The 20,725-nt window shown below is 43.1% G+C and overlaps 1 protein-coding gene across 6 annotated transcripts in view; it reads left to right on the plus strand.

Moving 5' to 3' along the window:
* ARHGAP26 (Rho GTPase activating protein 26) overlaps window positions 1-20,725 on the plus strand; it is a 2,045,367-nt gene that overhangs the window by 813,470 nt on the left and 1,211,172 nt on the right. For all 6 annotated transcript variants that reach the window (XM_086931644.1, XM_086931645.1, XM_086931643.1 and 3 more), the window contains exon 12: window positions 6,111-6,147. In XM_086931644.1, the coding sequence (XP_086787770.1) occupies window positions 6,111-6,147 (37 nt within the window). The remainder of the gene's footprint in view (window positions 1-6,110; window positions 6,148-20,725) is intronic.

The following is a 20,725-nucleotide window of genomic DNA, read 5'->3' on the forward strand; positions in this document are numbered from 1 at the left end:
AACACACCGCACCTGGAGGAGCTACACTAGCTCCCAGCTCACAAACAAGTACAATTAAACCCTCTTCATCCACACTTTCAAGGCACTACACAACACTGGCTCAGCATACCACAGCAATCTCACTTGCTTTCACAAACCTTCTATACACCTCAACTCGTTTGGATTATTACTTGCGTAGATCCCATCCATGCTCACGGAAAACAGATCCAGTGGACAAGCCTTCTACATCGCTCCTAATGAAATGGCCTGCAACTACACATAAGAGCCTTCTCCTCTCCATGAATTCCGCAAGAAGCTGAACACCTGCTTTTTGACAGTCCCACTACGCACTATGGATGGCTAGACTCTCACCTGCTAAGTGCCAGAATACCTGCCCTGCCTCCCAGGTGATAAAGGGCTCTGCAAATCTGCATAACATAACATTAGACAGAAGTCGTGCCAGATTTATTCCCAAAATCTGTGTTTGCACTTTGATTGAATTTTATTTTGTGTACCATACATTTTGATAATGGGTTGCTCAGCCAATCGAAATCTGCACAACCTGCACACTTCAGAGGGTAATAGCAGGGAATACGAGTGGAAAAGACCCAAAGTTGCTTTTGTAATATACCAAACATGATGCGGTCAGACACCGGGTAGGCCTGGTATTAGAGAGGAATTTCTGTGGAATTGGTACCCAGAAGTCATCTAATGTAAGAAATGCAACACCGGAGTGTTTACATACCATCATTTTATTGTTGCACTTAAAAAGGTGTTTTCGTAAGGCACATTTTACTGCTGTGGTATATTTTACTATATTGTAACCTGTTAACACTGTTATAAAGTGTCCATTATTGTCTTCTTCCTCGAGAGAATGGACTTGCCAGTGATACTTGGGTCATCCTTACATCCACGCTGATGATAAAATTTCCTTAAAATTTGGCGATGATCCTCTGAATTGATCCTAAGAACAGATTGAAAACAAATAATGAGTGTATGTCTATTAGAGCAAAGACCTAAGATGTGAATGGGATTGCAGAGCTGTTTGACTTAAGTGTAGGCGTCTGTAGCTATTCAGTAACTGAATATCTTTGAAGAAAAAAATTAAGGATACTATTTTAGATTTATAATAACTGAAAGATACGTTCTTGTTTCCTTTTTATAAATGAATCTGAGGAAATGTGTAGCAAGTCTGATTTCATCCATATTGGTGTCCTGTAAGACTATGTCATTGTCCTTTGGCCGCCCAAGATTTTAGTTGTCCCTGGCTTGTTGAAAAGTATCTTCAAGTAAACATGTTCTCTGTATTCCGTGTGTGAACCCAGTTAGTTGTTAAGCTGTTGGTGTTCAGAAAATAGAGATGATGCTGACCTTTTATTGTCTTTTTTTCATTTTTTCTGCCATTGAGCATCAAGATGATGTCACGTTGTAAATCTATTAATATTGACAGCGAGCACTTCTACCGTGGATAGTACGTGGGTTTTAAAGAAGGGTACGTGAGAGAACTATTGATTCGGGTGAAAACATTCAGTGGTTAAGCCGGTATCTGTATGAGATCATGGTGACTCAAACAAAAGAAAAAAAATGCATTTAGTACAAATACTACAGTTTAAACGTCTGTCCATGTCGATCGCTTGGTTCTGAGCTGTGGGGTTGTCTTTCCCCACTGTGTTTCTCCAGTTGAGGGACGCTTGTTTTTAGGATAGTTTTGGAAATGTAGTTGGTTACCCATAGCTCATCGTGGAGTGAGTTCCATTCCCAAAGATACAGGACGCCAAGTGGTTTGAATCTGGATTTGACAGATGGTGGTTTTAAGATGCTCGTTGAGGTTTGGTTTGCAGGCTTAAAGCGACTTACAGTTCTGAATAGAATACCACAAAGCAGATATATACTGGTACACTTCCATGGATGTTCTTGCCAGCATTTTTACATAGTGACCTTTTTCCGTCTGACGTGATGGCACTTGTGAATCATCACAAATCTATATCTAAAATCTAGAAGAAGCACTGGCAAGCAAACAGGTCTCCTCTTTAGGCCCTACTAGCTTTGCCAGTTGTTTTTAGCAATGCTATAAAACATCATGATCCTGTGCAGAATGGCTAAAGAAAACAAAGGCTCTATGACATTGCACGTGCTCAATTGAACAGAAAGATATTAACATAATATCCTGTTTTAGTTACGAGAAGATCATTGATTCCACCCTTGACTATGTAGAAAGGAAGATGCAGAGGAATTCTGTGTTCAGCGATGGTATTTTTGATTCCGTGACAGTATTGGAGAGTAACCTTCTATTCCCATACTGGAGCTGTTTAATGTGCAGTGATTTCTGCCAGGGAGCTTGAAATAGTTAGTTTGCAATTGTTTAGTGTTGGATAGTATGGCTGGCAGTGTAGAGGCCTCAAGTGAAGTGCAGTGATTAAGGCAGAAAAGGGTGAGGGGGAGACAAAACTGGAAAATATTTTAAAGGCTTCAGCATAGAGATTGGAAAAATGAAAGGACATGATATTCCTCTGCAGTAATACACAAGGAGATAAGGGATTCCTTAAGTGAGCCAGAGACTCCTTCGATTAAAGTATTTTGGAAAGTGAAAGGCGCATTAGGAGAGACTAAACTGTCTTTTTAGTAGTTTCACCTTGCCCAAAAAGCCCTATTTGAGATAAATACACATTTAAGACCAGGTACTCAAACGAGTATCTTGTGAGATAATGGAAGATCTCCAGCTACCTATAAGTAGCTCTGCTGTGAGCAAACAACCTACCAAATTAGAAGCTTGTTTTTGGATAGATTAATTTATGTAAACAAAAATTGAAAAGCGTAAAGAGAATGTATGTATTTTCAGAACTCATAAGCTTATGTTTTTATAAAAATGTTTCAATTTCCAAAATATATTTAAAACGGATGTTTGACAAATCATGCAGCGTTGGGGAGATGTTCCTTACAGTTTTACCTTGGTGCTAAGGGCATTGCTGCTTTGGCTGTTGTGTATAACAAAGCCTTTTTTTCATTACTTTTGGCAACTATGTGTGATGAGCTGAGTTGATCACGCCTGGTACTCTTGCTTGTGGTGTTAACTAAATTGTCTGATGTGGTCGTTTTTACAAAATGTATGCTATTATTAGCTTGGGATGATTTTCAATGAATGTAAGTAGCTTACATTGAAGAAATGGTTGGAACCCCCTAGTTTAGACTGCCATGATCTGCTTGGAGAGAAACTTGCACTAAGGCTGGTAGATTTTGAAACCTTCTTGACAAACTTGAAAATGGGCAACCAGTCTCCTGATGTAAGAAATATCTTGTAGTTCTTGTTATCGAGGTGGACGTTGAAAGTGCAATCAGAAGGATTAAAATGGTACATCTCTGAGCAGTTGGTTGAGCCCCCATGAACATCTAAGAACGGCTGATTCCACTCTTGATGAAAGGGTATATTGAATTATGATGAGGATCATTTCCACAGGCTAAGAGTTGAAAATGCTGATTCACAAAGAGCAGGCATAATTTGTTACCAACCACTCAGCTGACAATATTAGATGACTGAAGCAAGTAGCATGGACGTGTTTGGATGGTCCACGTAAAGAATGCCTTTTCAGTGAAAAAGCTAACGGAGTCACTGAATAGATTTCTGATCTCTATGCAACTGACCGTTGAACTGAGGGGAACCCACCTTCACCCTGATCCTGGAACCACTTGCAAATGGATTCAGAGCATACAAAGAGACAGAAGGAATCACTGGGTATTTTATGAAGAAGATACCTTGTTTTCAGTGAGGCATCCAAAACTCTAAAAGATAACAAAAAGAAGAGACCCGTTTGGTTCTGGAGTGACTTGGCTCAAGGCAGAGGGGCTCCAGCTGAATAATATGCCAAAGAAAATGGACAAACATTGTCCCTTTAAAACTGCGTTGACTCGTAACACCTGGGGTGTTGCTGCAGCTGAATATGAACCCACTTATTGTTAAAAAAAATTCCAGGCAACTTTATTAAAATTAAAAAAGTGCTTGCTTAATGTGCAAGGGAATATAACCCTGATAAAACTGTCAGTGGCAACTAAACTATGCCTCCTACTTGAAAAAATGGTATTTCTTATAAATATTTGAGGGCGCTCCACGGTTTCAAGTCCTTCTGTGGACCTGGAAGAGGCCACTATTAATCTTTCTACTCTGACATGGAATAAGAGTCGGAGGACTTTTAGTACGAAACGCACAGTTATAGGTTAGTCCCTTCCACATTGCACAACAAGCTATAATTTGAGTGAAAGTGGACCTGCTGCTTGCCCATTACACTTATTACCGATGTGGCAGAATCTGATCAGGCTAATTGTGATAAGGCATGATGTGAGAGTGGTCAGTAAAAGGAATGCTGAGATGGGGAGACTTATTTGAGAACAAACTACTGAACTCCTTTGAGAACCTGCTAAATGAAGACGGTCTGCGAAAGAACAGCATTTGGAGATCAATACAGTTTCGAGGTTGCCTATTTGGCAAACAAATGGTTTTGGAGGAGATCCCACTGGAGAGAAATAACTGAACTTTTGGGACACTTGAGGGGCTTGGATAATGGGCATATGCAGTATTAAAATATACACTTTACTTAAGGAGCTCAACATTGGGGGTAAATATCTGGGAATCACTATGGAGGAAACCGAATGGGGTCAAGGGGTTACCATTTATACAACAGAAGTAAAAGAGGCAAGGTTGAGACAAACTATACATCACAATCATTAGGGCACATTGGCCTTCCGTTTAGAATTATCATTCAGGCAAAGCAGCCTAAAACAAATGTTAGATGGGGTGTACAGAGTAGAGCACTTGCCTACCCAAGTGATGTGGGTGTAGGGAGTTGGCACTGGTGTTGGACTGGATTGGCACTTCATGTTCTGTTGATCGCAAAGATGGGACTCAATGCTGTAGTCCTGCCTAGGTAGTGGACTTAGGCAAGTGTAGTGGGGTTTAGGGTTATCCCAAACACTGGAAGTCACAAACAAGAGGTGCATAAAGACATCCTGTTCTTCTCACACATGAAAGCGGGATTGTGGAGTAGAAGGGAGTGCACCAACCATTCTGTAATGGAATGGGGGGGGGGGCAAATTCTCAAAAAGACGTGCTCTTAGTAGAGACTGGTGAGTCTGAATCACCCGTAAAGTAGTATCCTCCAAGGACGTGGGTCTTAGAAGGGGACAAACAAAGGATTGGACGAAAGCGAGAAGAACCAGAAAGCTAGACTGCGCACCTTGTGACGTGTGAGTCGCACTCAGATGTGATAGTTGAAGGGGTGTTATGGGTCGAGTGAGGATTAAAACAGCTGGTTAAAGAGTCTGGAAGAAGAGATCATAGGCAGGAAGCTTATCCAGTGGTGTTCCGGAGGACAGGTTGTGTAGGACATGCAAATGCTAAGAGACTTTCTTAACGTCCCTTTGTGTGCCAGCGGCAACCACTCTCAAACATGTTAAAACAATGAGACGTGCTTCTCCAGGTGTGGGGTTTGTCAGTGTGGTGCGGTTAGTATGCGCTCAAAGTACCGCAGATGGCCAGCCTTTATAATGTAAGGCAGGAGGGTAGCCAGAGTAAAGCATGCACCGGTAAAGGGGCGCACCGCACATTATTTTCAGTGCTCTAAAGCTGCTGTTTTTAAAGGCTTTATAAAAATACGATTGTTAGGATTATTCCTAATCATTATATTAATAATAAAACAGATTACTGATGAGGGAAGTGCCTGGGGCGTGGCTAAACAAGGGATGAGTCGAGTCGAGTTGAAATAATGTTTTTTGTAGACCATGTTATTGAAATGTCTGTTGGTGCTGCTAGTTTTACAATTAAAGATCTAATGAATTTCAAGCCATCTCCAAACATTTCCCTACCTGGCTGGCGTTGAGCCTCCTCTGGGTGGGAGGGAGGGAGGGAGGGAGGGAGTATGTCCGGCTTGCGGGTCTTCGAAAGGTCGGTGGAGTCGTGCATCAGGCTGGCTTAAGAAGACAGTCGTTTCCCCGAGATACCAGTCGTTGTCTTGCCCCAAGCCTGTCCAGAATTTTTCACATTTCCCTGTACAAGCCTACCTTGATATAAATATTTTTTTTAGCAAGCAATGAAGCCAGGTGTTCATTTGTATGCACTGAAAATGTATTCTCTTTTTTTTTAGGTCTACAATTCAAACAAGGACAACCAAAATGAAGGCTGTAAGTAGATTTTCAGTCATTTTTTTCAAGTGCCATATGCACGCCTCCCTCTCTTCCCATTCCTTTCTTGTGAATCTTAAAGTATGTGTGATGAATTTGTTGTCTGGTGAACTTACCGTCCTGCATTGTCTTGCCCACTTGATTGGAAATTTCCTGTGCCGGAAGCAGGGCAAGAATACGGCCCCCACAAGTATGCTGTCAGTATAACATCTTAGACAAGGTCTCAAAAAGAGCCCCTATTTCCGACCCATGCAACACTTTTCAGCTGTGCATTACCAATTGCCTGGACCCAGGTGCTGTTTTCTCTTTATCTGTAATATATATACAGACCACGGTTCTGCAGTCGCCTCAACCTTCTTGAACAGCTTTTGCTTTCACAGCCCCCATTACGTGAAGTAGCACTTTTTTCAGATTTTTCTAAGGCTGCCTGGCTAAAAGAAAAAAAGGCATTGTCCCCTTTTCCATGCATTCCATTGACATCTGCATCAGGTGTTGCTTTGTTTAGGATAGGTTTCAATTGATTATGTGGACTAAACAGGAAGTTAAGACAAAAGGGGTGGCTATATTTGCACGTCGGGGTCTAGCAAATTTTACTTGTTCTATTTCCTATAAATATGGAAGGTGGGCAATTACGCAATGTACTATTGACAGTAGTATGTTTACTTTATGTTCTATTTACGGACCTGTACTAGATGACCCTGAATTGTAGAATTGGCTGGGTTTAAGAATTGGTGGGCTGGCCTTCCCCGATCATACTCTGTGGTGACTTTAATATCAACCTGAGCTGTGCGATCTCCAACCATCCAGAAATAGGGTATCAAGGGCGTAAACCGAAAGTTTTTAGATCTTAGTCAACTAAAAGAGCTGGATGGGTTGGTAGATTTGTGGGCACACGTTGATGGGAATGATCCAGGGTTTACCTATTTTTTGGCCCGCATAAGTCACACGCACAGTTGGATTATTTTTTTATCTCTCACTGGGCAGTAAAATTATGAATTTTCCCAGGGAAATGTCCGACCATATCCCTCTGGTATTGGAAGTGAATATTAAAAAAAGCAGAAACCTCTTTTGAGTTGGAATTTTAATAGGGCGTTTTTAAGCGACAATTCCTATATAGAACATATAGATAGGTGGATTACTAGGTTTCTTAGTGAAACAATAGGAAGTATGGGTATTCAAAATGTTTGGGACACTCTGAAAGCTGGGATTAGGGGTGAGACTATACAGTTTGGTTGGGAAGCACAGAAAAAGGAGGAATAGGACTAAAGAAATGTATGATACACTGGCTAAAGCTGAGAAGCATTTGGTTAAGGCTTTATCGGAGGGAGGGGACGCTGAATTGGCTCAAACTGAGAACCTAATAGCCAAATCCGCTATAACGGAGATTTCATTTGCCAAATCTGCGGGTAGATACTTTGCTTGGCTGTCTAAGCTCTACGAGAGCAATGAAAGAGTGGGCTATATGCTAGCGGTCCGGATCAGAGAAAAAGAAGCACAAACTAGGATCACAGGTATTATATACCCGGATAGAGGCTTAGTAATTGACCCAGGGGAAATTCTCACTGTGTTTCAGAAATGTTATCAGAAGTTGTATTCTGAGGATATATGCAATAATTGTAGGACACAAGCGGAAACTCGGATATCTCGAAGAGGTAAAAATTGATCCATTATCTTCTGCAGATCGTGAAATTCTGGATGCTCCAATTAGTCTGGGAGAAATAACCTGGGCACTAGATTCATTATCCTCGGGCAAAGCAGTCGGCCCTGATCTTCCTGGCGAATTTTTTAAGATTTTCAGAAGCAGCTGGCATCCATAATGTTAAAAATGTTTTGTATTGTTCAGAGTGGCGATATATCCCCTGTGTCATGGCGGAATGCTAAGATAGTGGTATTTTAATGAAAAAGGGAAAGTCGCAACGGACCCATGGTCATATCGGCCTATTACGGTAATAAATAGCAACATCAAGATTTATTCGAAGATTTTTGCAAACAGACTGGCCTCAGTTATAATAAAGATGGTATCTCCACAATAACATGGCTTCGTCCCTGGTTATGAAACTATAAATCATAAACGACGGGTCATAACATTGTTTGACTATACTAAGTTTACAGGAGATCCTATGGCCTTAATTCTTTTAGATGCCGAAAAGGCATTCAATAGGGTCTCCTGGCCTTTTTTTGGGCTGCCTTGAGGCACTATGGGATTGGGGATGGGTTTCTAAAAGCAAGTCAAAGTATGTATCAAGACCCAGTTGCCAAAATTGCTCTGATGGGGCTCAGTCTGGGGAGATTAAAGTAAAGCGTGGAACGAGACAAGGACGTCTGTGCTCCCTCTTATTATTTGCTATTTATATTGATTCTCTAATCGGGAAGATTCGGGATAGTCAAGCAATACAACCTATCTGTGCTAGAGGGGAAGATGTAAAGATGCTGGGCTATGCAGACGACCTAGCTATTACAACAGCAGCTCCCCGACAGGCGCTAGAAGAAATAACTACCTTGACATCCCAATTTGGCAAGATATCCGGATATCATTTGAGTGATAGCAAAACTCAAATTGTTGTTAATGAGAAGGTCACATTAGTCGATCATCGGATAGTCCCTAATGCCAGATACCTAGGTATAGAAATAAGTGCTAGACCCGAAGATATTGTGGATATTAACCTTAAGCCGTTACTCCAGAAAATGGACCTGGATTCTCGCAGAATGAATAATTTACACTTAACACTAGTTGGGAGAAATAACGTTTTTAAAATGATTCTCCTGCCCAAGATTTTATATTGTTTTCGAGCAATCCCGCTAGATATACATAAAGTTTGGTTTACAAAGCTTGAACAGCTTGTTTCGTGGTTTCTGTGGGCTGGGCAACACCCTAGAAGGGCCCTTAGCTATATGAGCTTATCGAGAGACAGAGGCGGTTGGTCCGTTCCTAATTTTCAAATCTACTACTGGGTAGTTATGCTGAAACAGATGGGGTAGTTGTTAAATGGGGTGAATCTGGGAAGTTCCGAGGTCTCAATCTATCATTTAAATTATGGGGTAGAAGCAAGAGGACTCCTTTTGCGCCACATAGATTTTGCTTATTACAAGAGGGTTACATTTAACGTATTATTAGCTGCCTATAGGGTCTGGGCCACGATCAGGAAAAAGTTTGGGATTGGGCGGATTCACTTATATTCTCCTCTATTTAATAATTCCCTACTCCCAGCAATATTTAAAGATGTCTACTTTAGGAATTGGGTCAACAATGATGAACGCTGTAATGCTCCCCTTTGAGGCTATCAAAGAAAAATTTGGGATTGAAAATAAATATTTTTTTGAATATTTGCAGATTCAGGATTTTTTTACCAAAAGACTCAATAATCGAGATCGAATTCCTTTATTAGATCTAATCATCGGGCCCAATCCACAACAGCTACTCTTTATAAATTCATTAATGAGAAGATGGGGAATGATCTGGCCAAGCATTTTTAGAGATGGCAAACCAGTTTACAGGCTGGGCAAGGTGAATGTGAAGACTCCCTTTTGTTTAGTCAAACCACATGTATTTCTACCAATCTATAGGTACAATGTTTCAAGACCTGGTGTAATTTATATATTACTCCGGCGCGTATTCACCGATTGGGGGGGGGGGGGACTTCCAGGATCCACTGCCCGCGGTGCGGGTTGTTGGCTGCAGATAGTACCCATATGTTTGCCACCTGTCCTGGTTTGTCTCAATTAGTGGTCAAAATTGAACAACGCCTGGAATCCATATTGGGCAATGTTGTATCATTGACCCCACAGGTCATAATGCTAGGGATCTCCAATCAAGAAATGGAAGAAGCAGATCGGAAAATGGTATACATTGCAATGGCAGTGTTTCGGTTGTGCCTGGCCACGGTTTGGCTAGACCAAAATCCTCCCTCGATACATGATTGGTTTAGTAAACTATTATTTATATATGAGAGAGCGCAATTTGAATAAAACGTATATCCGAGTCATATTTACAAACATATCGTATAAACGTAGGAATGAAATGTATGTCGAATGTGAAGTTGACGCTTATAGCATAAAGTTAACAGATGTGACCAAAGTAATATAGGAAATGTAATTGTATTTACTTTTGAACGTGCATTAGATTTAGAAGGCCCGTATACGTAGTGGGCTAATGTAGAAATGTGTAGAAATGCTCACGAACAGAAGAACGTGCAAAGTAGAATTCATGTACGTGTGTAACTTTAAATGCAGAAACGGCGAGAAATGTAACATGGAGAAATGTGCAGAGAGCATATATAACGATGTAACAAATGAGAATATAAAATTATATGTATCAAGGTTTATATTCTATGTAAAATGTATTCACTTATAAGCAGAGGATTTGCTAAATGCGATCATATATAATTGTGTTAAAGGTTATGCTGTGTAGAAGAAGTTTGTAGGAATGTTAGAAGAGTTTTAGGTCATTTGTGATTATAACCTGACTGACCAAGGGTTCGCAGGAGTGTAGTCCGCTGTTGGTAATTTAGTGGGCTCACAGGAGTCGTGAATAGCCTTGATGTGAACGTGCGAGCCAAGGAGTCTAGTTCTTGTTAGATTTAAGGTGACAATGCTGGACGAAGTTTATTGCCTAAACGTGAGAGGAGACGCTTGGAATTTGGGTCTTGTTTTGAAATGACCATTCACAGGACCAAGAAAGGTTACGTATATAGTCGTAAAGAGTAAAGTTCTGATGAGGTGATAGATTTTGCTCCGAAAGTGTCAAATGTAAAGTTAATGAAGTCACCAGCAAGAAGACGAAGATGGCGTCTAAGGAGAAAGGTCAACTTAACGGACGACGCGAAGAGACGAAGCCATGGAAAGAGCTGAAAATGACATAATGGGGGAAAGTCCGTGGTGGGCGTCGAAGGGGCGTTCCACCCACACTGTGATTGTGTATTTTAGGGACAGCACCCCGGGGAGAGGAGAGCGAAGGCGAAGAGCGCAGATGGCATGAGCAGATGTCCAGAGAGAGAGATCAGAGCGCAAGAGAGCAGTAGGCCGAGGACCCTTAGAGAGCGGATGGGTAGGCAGAGAGGGTACTGCTTCTTAAACTTAAGTTACCTTTAGAGGCTAAGAGAGTTTGAACTTCTTAGGGAGTCAAACTGCTGACACCTTTTTTAGGGTACTAGAAACTTGCGAAGTAGGGATGTCACCTAGTATAGAGTAGGGACAGATTTAACTTGTATTCTTTCCTTTTGTAGATGACGCAACGGAACCACATCATATCTATGCTTTTTAATTTGTTGATTCTGGAACTGACTTTAATAGTATTCGTTTGTAGATTGAGGTTCTTTAGGGAATATATGTTCCTTCTAGTTCCTGTATATTTGCTGAATTTTATCCTGAGAGGATTGTATTTGCAACTTTTCTTAATTTTATATTAAAACTTTTAAACTTCATCAGTTGTAAGTGGTTCTTCAGAGTTGCGTCAGTTTATGGGGTTTATCTAACCTATGCAGGGGTTGTCTTTTACTCAATGACAGAAAACAACCGATCCAAAATTGACGAATGAGATATGTTATCAAATTGATCATAAAAGATATTAAAATCTCATTCCCCGCAGTTGGTAGCAGAGAAAGATGGTTTTCTTCTTGAGGAAGACAACCTAGGTCAGGTTTAGTTTACCCCAAGGTCCCTAGTCATCGACGACCAGAAGAAGAATCCCTGCCGAAGAAGGTGCTGACGGTGCGTCGAGAGAAAAGCAGCAGAGTCGGTCGAGAGTGAGTATAAGGGTCATGCGTTGTAAGATTGCGGTGTTTTATGTTGTTCCTGTGTTGTAATGTCAAGCGGAGTTGAATGCCTGTAGTGTGATTGAGGGAAGGTTGTGAGCGCGCGCAACCGGATAAAATCTTATGTCCAGAGAGGGCTTAAGTGGTTCGGGTGTATCGAACACCCAGAGTAATTTGTCTACCATTTAAAGGGGGTCATGAGGTACCATTGATCGCCCGCAGACCGATGATAGGGGGAGCGTTTGAGTGAGTGTATGAGTAACGGACGCTGGTCGTACGTTTACTGTGTGTAAGTAACCTATCAGTTGAGGCAAGCGTCTGACCGTCAGAGGGAAGACGTTTCGCCAGTTGAGGTAGCAATTACAGTTAGACTGTGGCCGTACAGTCAGAGAAAAGTGATTGCTTGGACGGAAGTAGTCATTTTTCGGTGTATGAATGAAACGCATGTAAGACCGCGAGACGAGTTGAGAAACGAAGGAAACTGCTGCAGAGGGGACGAGTGACGTCAGCGTAGAGTCGCGCTGAGATTGGTCGGTTAGCATAGAACCGCGTTGGGATAGGTTGATTAGCGAGAGTCGCACAGGGAGTGGTAGTTGTCATCGGGACGTAAATAAGGAAGAGAATTAATAAGGAAAATCGTAGATTATCAAAAATGAAGTGCTTTAAGAGTTTAAGGGCAATCTTTAAGAGAAATAGAAGAAACTTATATGCCGGAGAAGAAGCTCCACCAGAAGGCACACCAGCTTATCATATGGCAGTAAATGTAGGCTTACACTCGATACTATGGATCTCCGAGTGGAATAAGCTAACAGAAGGGAATAAGGAACTGACGTTTCCGAGATACGGAACGTTTAAGTTAGAAGTGTTGAACCAACTGAAAGCAGTAATGCTTGCAACGAGACCTCTACCGAGGCCAACACAGTTCGAAGCACTTAGTGCATGGTTTAGAGCAGCACACGAGAGGAATTTAAAGAGGCGCCAAGAAAGAGTGAGACGATCAGTAAAGGCAGTGCAGGATGCGAAATGGGATGAGGAAGCTAAGAAGTGGAGAGTGCAAAAGATAGAAGCAGACAAACTGTTCACCATGATAGAAGCTACGGGAGAAAAGAAACCTCTAGAGGAAGATGAGGATAGCGAGACAGAGGAGGATCTGATAGAGACTCTATTAACAGATAGACCACCTCCGTACAATAGCGAAATCGCAAGTCCCGTACTACAGCAAGGGGACGGAGCTAGATGGGGGGAATATAAATCGATCCCAGTAACAGAGTGGGATACCAAGAAAGGTGAGGAAGTACTTCAATCTAGTTCCGAACAGAAAGTAGTAGGAAGATTCGTGGTCCAGAAGGTCCCAGAAATACAGCATGCAAGATCGTATCAAATGCCAGACGCTTTACAAGTACCTGTTACCATAGGCCCTATAGTGTCAATATACAACCCAGAGGGGGTCCAGCAGGAGGAACAGGCACGATGGGACAGGGAAAGGGAAGAGATGGAGAATAGGAACAACACGATAAATCCTCAGAGGCAGATACTAGCACCAGTGAGTCGGAGTACCCCACTAGATTCCGCAACGGGTCCCTGGATAGAACAAGGGGGTCAAAGAGGATCAATGGATTTGAGGGGACCGAAACCGAAATCCTATAAGGAATTAAGGGAATATCTGAAAGAATGGGATACTGCCGAAGAGGCTCGGAATAAAAGTTTAGAAACAGGAGCAGAGTGGAGAGACCAGGATAACAAGATCCTCTCTCATTGTGGAGCTGGCGAAAGCAGCCCGGAGTGGGAGAGAGGGAGTCAAGGAAGCAGGGGAGATACTTGCCCTACTACCAGTGGCAATAGGCAAACGTGCAACGACAGGAGTGCAGGGTGTGGGGAAGTGCCTCGCGTCACCTTTAGTGAGGGAGAACGAAGGACGCAGGAGTACCGAAACACTTTCAGATGCACACACCGTACCCCGGATGAAAATGTGCAATATTGGAATCACGGGAACATGGAGAGTCGTGAAGGGTCTCGCCATGCGTCCGGTGATCAAGAACGAAGTCATGAGAATATAGGGAGTCGCGAAACGTCTCGCCATACATCCGGTGAGCACGAACGAGATCGCGGGAGCATGGAGGGCCATGAAGGTCCTTATCGTTTGTTGAGCGACACCAGACAGCAAGCGAGTTACAGTGGTTTAGAACAGCACGGAGGATCCTATCTCGTATCTGGAGAAACCGAGCCGAAAAGACGGAATGTAGTGATGGGGAATGGAGCAATGTTCCACCATACCCCAAGGGAAGACGGAAAGGCTTGGGATCTAGAGAGGTGGGAACAAAGAGATGGAAGAAAAATTCCTCATAACTCACCTGTGCTTAGGCGTAGGGCGCATAGTGGAGGTGAGAGGGATGTAAGAGAACAACCTAGGACTGACGTACTGAGAGCTGAAATAAAAGCAAGACGCATAGATGTAATGAGTTTAAAATCAGACTTGGATGAAATAATTGAGGGCACAGTGGCAATAGAAAGGTTAGAGCTGTACGATCCAGATGAAATACTGTTTTTATCTAAGGATGTTACTCGAAAAGCAAGGGCAGCTCATGAAAAGTTATCTGAATTAGCAGAAAAGTATATGATAGACATGTCACGAACAAAAGCCTTACAGGCCAACCATAGGCTGAATTGCACAGATCGGGACCTAGATGAACGTAGAACGATTGGGCTAAGAGTACACATAAGAGAACTAATCATGTGTATTAGAATATGGAGAGATCTGGATAGATGGGAGGAAAAATGGTCCAAGAGGGGATCTGTCAGAAAGAGTGCGCTTGTGAAGTCCCAGGATACAGACCTAATGCGAATGGAAGCTTTCCCTTTGCGAGAAATCGCGAACGGAAACTACGTTCATGTACCCTGGAGTAGGGGGGATTTAGCGGCATTCACTAATTCTTTCCCGAAGCTTAGAGAGAACCCCGTGGAGTGGTACAAGCAGGTAGAGAGATTCGTGAAAATCTCTAAGGTGCTGTGGATCGATTTGAACACTTTGTTCGATATCGTGGTACCTGGAGATTTGTGGACGGCATGTAAACTTAGTATTGAATGGCCCGCTTGTGAGCCTCCGAGGGATGCCCGGACAGGCGGTCCATCAGATAGAGTTATGGAAAAATACGAGAGAGTAATAACATGGCTAAAAGAGAAAGTACCGGTGCAGGACATAGACTGGGTTAAGATAGATCGAACAACTCAGGAGCCTAAAGAGACAGTTCACGAGTTCTATGAGAGGTTACTAAAAGCATTTAAACAGTACAGTGGGTTGGACGTAATGGATCCTAAAGATATAGGACAGTTTGTGTCGAAGTTTGTTCTCGGATTGAGACCGGACATAAGCCTGATGATTCAACAGCATTTGATCTGCTGGCAGAACAAACCTTTGGATGAGATTCTGAGGTATGCAAGGTATTGTAGCGATGAGATAGATTCAAAGGCAAAGAAGCTTAAGGAAAAGCTGATGTTGGTACAAATGCAATCAGCTGGAAAGGGTGGACAGCGGCAACAGGGAACAGGAACACCAGCAAAGAAACAGAATAATCAGAGCAGAGATGAGGAAGAAAGACCGAGACCGAGAATAGATATTGCGACACTGAAAAAGACAACGAGGTGTCATCAGTGTAACGAGGTGGGACATTGGAGACGCGAGTGTCCTTACAATGTCGAGACAGGCGAATTAGAACAGGAGGAGGAAGAGGTACAGAACAACGTGGTTAAGGGAGCAACAGTCCCGAAGGGAAAGTTTATCAAAGGGGGGACTCAGACTCCTCGAGCCCCGTTTCCTCAACCGCCTCGCATTGCGAATGGAGGGAAAACCTATAGACAAATGCCATTGTTCGTAGGAGGAGAAGAATGCTACTACGTTGATCCTCTTACAGGGCAACGTGTGAATAGGGAAGAAGACTGTACTTTAGGAGCAGCCCTGGAAGTAGATCAGAGAGGACCATACGTAGAGGCTGAAGTAGCTGGATGTCCTACGACCTTTTTGGTGGATACGGGGGCCACTAGATCCACGTTGAGATCAGCGGTAGTCCCAGGTCTGCCGATATCAGGAGAGATGATTCAGGTGGTAGGAGTCGCAAACAAGAGGATGACGAATCCTCTGACGGAACCAGTGTCAGTGAAGATAGGGAATTACAGTGACGAACATCAGTTTGTGATCTGTGATTCTAGCCCGGTGTGTTTACTAGGAAGAGATCTGTTGTGTAAACTGAATTGCACAATACATTGCACACCTGAAGGAGTAGAAGTGCAGACCAACGATGAAGATGCCGATTTTAAAGTTGTAAACTCGCAGGAATGCGTGGAACTATATCCTACCTTAACAGTGGGGGAGCTTCCACAAGACTTGAGGGAGAAAGTGTCAGCTGAGGTGTGGGATTTTACTGGAGAAGAAATAGGATTGATCAAAGGGGTAGAACCAGTAAAGATCATGGTAAGACCCAATGCCGAGTACCCAAGAACACCACAATATAAGTTGACACCGGAGACGATTGCAGGAATAAAGCCTGTGATCGAATCCATGATTAAACAGGGAATACTGAAGGAGATCGTGGGTAGTCCATGTAACTCCCCGATTATGGGTTTACAGAAGCCTAGTGGAAAATACAGAATAGTGCAGGATCTTCGAAAGATTAATAATATTGTTGTCTCATGTTGTCCAGTGGTACCGAATCCATCAGTGATATTGTTTCAGATACCGTTCCAAGCTGAATGGTTTACCGTGATAGATTTGTGCCAGGCTTTCTTTTCGATTCCTTTAGATGAAGATAGCCAGTATCTTTTCGCTTTTAAGCTGGAAAATCGCGTTTTAACATGGTGTTGTATCTTTCAGGGGTATACAGAAAGCCCATCGATTTTTAACCAGCTACTGAAGAAAAATCTTGAAAGTCTAGTGCTGCCCAAGAACTCAGTTCTGGTCCAGTACATAGACGACCTCCTAGTTGCGTCAGAAACTGGGGAAGCTTGCAGAGTAGACACCATCACCTTGTTAAATAATTTGGCCGAGAACGGACATAAGGTGTCTCCAAGTAAATTGCAATATTGTCTTACTGAAGTGCAATACTTGGGCCATAGGATTGAAAAGGGAAAACGGAAAGTGTCTCCAGAAAGAATAGAGGCGATTATGAAAATGAACGCGCCTAAAACACAGAGAGAAGTCAGGATGTGTCTAGGCATGGTCGGTTATTGTCGACAGTGGATAGCCAACTTCTCACTGAAGGCAAAGCCGTTATTACAGCTGACGCACAAAGTAGTGAGTGATCCGGTACCATGGGACAAAGATTGTTTGATGGCGTTTTTGCAGCTGAGGGAGGACTTATGTCGTGCCCCGGCTTTAGGAATGCCGGATTACACAAAACCATTTTTGCTTTACTGCTGCGAAAGAGAGGGTTGCGCTTTAGCAGTTTTGGCCCAGATACATGGAGATGCGCGTAGGCCAGTTGCGTATTTTTCGGCTACATTAGATCCAGTAGCCGCAGCGTTGCCCGGATGTCTCAAATCCGTTGCTGCAACGGGTGTCAGCATTGAACGTTCTGAAAGTGTGGTAATGGGACATCAGTTAGTGGTGTACGTACCGCATTCTGTGGAATTGTTAATGACCAGGACCAAGACTCAGCATCTGACGAATAGCAGGCTCACACGCTACGAGCAGGTCATATTGGCTGCCGAGAATGTGACCCTAAAAAGATGCTCCGTCTTAAATCCTGCAACTTTGATGCCACTTCCAAATGATGTGGATGATGAAATTTGTACAGATCATGACTGCCTTGATGTGACTGAACTATGCACCAAACCGAGACCCGATATCGTAGATGAGCCATTGACTGACCCCGATGAAATATTCTTTGTCGATGGTTCATGCGTAAGAGACGATATTGGTCAGGTGAGAGCAGCTTATGCAGTTTGTACAATCACCAGAGTTGTAGAAGCCGCTTGCCTGGAAGGAGTACACTCCGCTCAGGTAGCTGAAATTATTGCTTTGACGCGTGCCTGTTTAGCAGGTAACAAAATTCGAGTCACCATATACACCGATAGCCAGTATGGTTTCGGGGTAGTTCACGATTACGGGCAGTTATGGTCTCAAAGAGGTTACATGACCTCCTCGGGTTCTCCCATTAGGAATGGAGAATTCGTGAGACTATTGTTAGAAGCATTGCAAGGACCATCAGCTATTGCGGTTGTCAAATGTGCTGCGCACACAAAGAATGTAGACTTTGTGTCGCAGGGCAATCGCTATGCTGACGAGGTAGCGCGTTACTGCGCAGAACAAGGATATTCTCACACTGATGTGAAAGTGGGGGGAATCCAAGAAAGAACTGAATTGACAATGTTGTTAGACACTGTAGATACGTGGGATGAGCTAAAGAGTGTTCAGGAGAATGCACCAGATGATGAGAAAAAGGGCTGGGAAACAGCTGGGTGTACGAAAAGCGAAATGAACTTTTGGATCTCTGCAGATGGGAGAGCAGTTTTACCAAATTAACTTGTTAGTCCAATGGCAAGGAAATTGCATGGATCAGCACACATAGGTAGAGATGCTATGGTGAGAGTATTCAGACAAACGTGGTTTAACCCAAAATTCAGAGTAGCGGCAGAAGCAGTATGTCAGCGATGTGCGATCTGTCAGCAACTAAACGTAGGAAAGAGAACACCAGTCACATTGAGTCACATTGGGAGGTCTGGGGGGCCTTTCAATAGAATGCAGCTTGATTTCATAGAAATGCCTAAATGCAACAGACTCAGATACGTTTTAGTGATTGTCTGTATATTTTCTAGATGGGTTGAAGCTTACCCTACACGTAGATGCGATACACTTACAGTAGCAAAACTGTTACTTAGAGAGTTGATACCGAGGTTTGGGGTGCCATCCTCTTTGGAATCGGACAGAGGAACTCATTTCAACAGCGAAATAGTGAAGATGCTATGTTCAGCTTTGAGTATCGATCAGAAGCTCCATTGCAGTTATCGACCAGAAGCTTCAGGGATTGTAGAACAAATCAACAGCACAATAAAATCCAGACTTGCCAAAGTTTGTTCATCAACATCCCTGAGTTGGCCAGACGCACTACCAGTGGTTCTTATGAGCATACGTAGCACACCAGATAGAAAAACAGGTCTCTCTCCACATGAAGTGCTAATGGGGAGAGCTATGAGATTGCCATCGGTTCCGACTGCAGCGTTATTGAACATCACAGACGACTTGATCTTGGACTACTGCAAGGGACTATCTGATGCCATTAATTCTGTGTCCCTCCAGGTCCAGGCTGCAGAGGTTCCATCGGCACAAGACTTGTGCCATGACCTGAGTCCGGGGGACTGGGTTTTGGTGAAAAAGCATGTCAGGAAGAACTACTTAGACGTGCGCTGGCGAGGACCATTTCAAGTCATACTTGTTACGAACACTGCAGTGAAGTGTGGAGGCCTGTCAAACTGGATACACGCCTCACACACTCGAAGAGTGCCAACACCTCTTGAAGAAACAGCTCCTCTCTCGGATGAGAATCCAGCGGAAAGCGGAGAAGTCACAGAGGGGGAAAGCCAAGCTGTAGAGGTGATCGAAGAGGCTGAACCTGTGTCGGAACAGGTCGACGAAGGTCAGGATACCAGTGAAACCGAAGCTGTATCGGAAGAAGGAAGTAGTTGGGAATTCGAGTCAGAGACCGAACAAGATGTAAGTGACCAGGAGATGAGTCCAAGAACAAGAAGCAGGAGGACAAGGAGTGATGAAGCTAGTTGGCCAGAGAGAAGGAGAAGGCCAAGCTCAAAGGCACAACAGGAGAAGATTCTTGTCCCGATCGCTGAAGAGTCAGATCAGGAGGAAGAAACTACAGACTCGGGCACTGAGAGTCCAAGAAGATCGAGGAGGGTACGTGTGCCCTGCAGAAGGTACGCCACCCCAGAGTGGACTTATCTAGCAGATGTCTTGGGGACAGAAATCTGGGAGAGTGAGAGAAGTGAAAGTAATCGATCTCGATCCATTTGTGGCAGTGGAGATATGGATGTTGACGCCTGGACTCGAGACTGAGGGGTTACTGACTTTCACACTTCCCATACCTCCATACTTGAGTCGGATCAAAGAACTAGTGCTAAATCGATTAGAGTTTCCGACTTTTGGTCATCAAATTCCGGAAGAAGAAGAAAAAGTCATTCGTTTTGAACTATTGGAACTTGTTGTGAAAGCTGCAGGTACGAGAATAATTGTTGATGTATAAAGACTTTTGTATATAAGTTATAAAGAAGAAGATAACCTAGCGCCGAGTGGAAAGAAGAATAAAATTAGGGATTACATTTAGAGGACGGAGAAGGGTTAGGGTTGTCCGTTGCTAAAGATAAAGAGACATTGTTGCGAAAAAGAGACTTTTGTTGGTAAGAGCACTTTACAGACTGGGAAAGAAGACTTTTTTTCGAAAAAGAAAGAGTTACTCTGTTTTGATAACATGGAGAACGGCAACCCAAACCAAAAAGCCAAATGCATAATAGGTACACTTATAGCAGTAGTAATTTTTCTCATAATTACAGTAGTGACAATATCATACATAATAGGACATGAAAGTGATAAAGAAACAGCAGATGTAAAGCCTGTAACGACTTTGAAACCTGCTCTTGATGGGAAGAAGGAGGAGAGCAATGTAATTCGTGAAAAAGCGTTACTGGCAGATGAAGCTCGTAGATTACACGTAGACGAGTCACAGGGAAACTTTAGGTCAAATGCATATGCCAAACTATTATACGAATATATCGATGCCATGGAGGCCAAAGATTGCTATGTATGTATGCAATTGCCGGCTTCTGTAGAT

Source organism: Lissotriton vulgaris, chromosome 7 (assembly GCF_964263255.1).
Source record: "Lissotriton vulgaris chromosome 7, aLisVul1.2, whole genome shotgun sequence".
Taxonomy (NCBI): Eukaryota; Metazoa; Chordata; class Amphibia; order Caudata; family Salamandridae; genus Lissotriton; species Lissotriton vulgaris.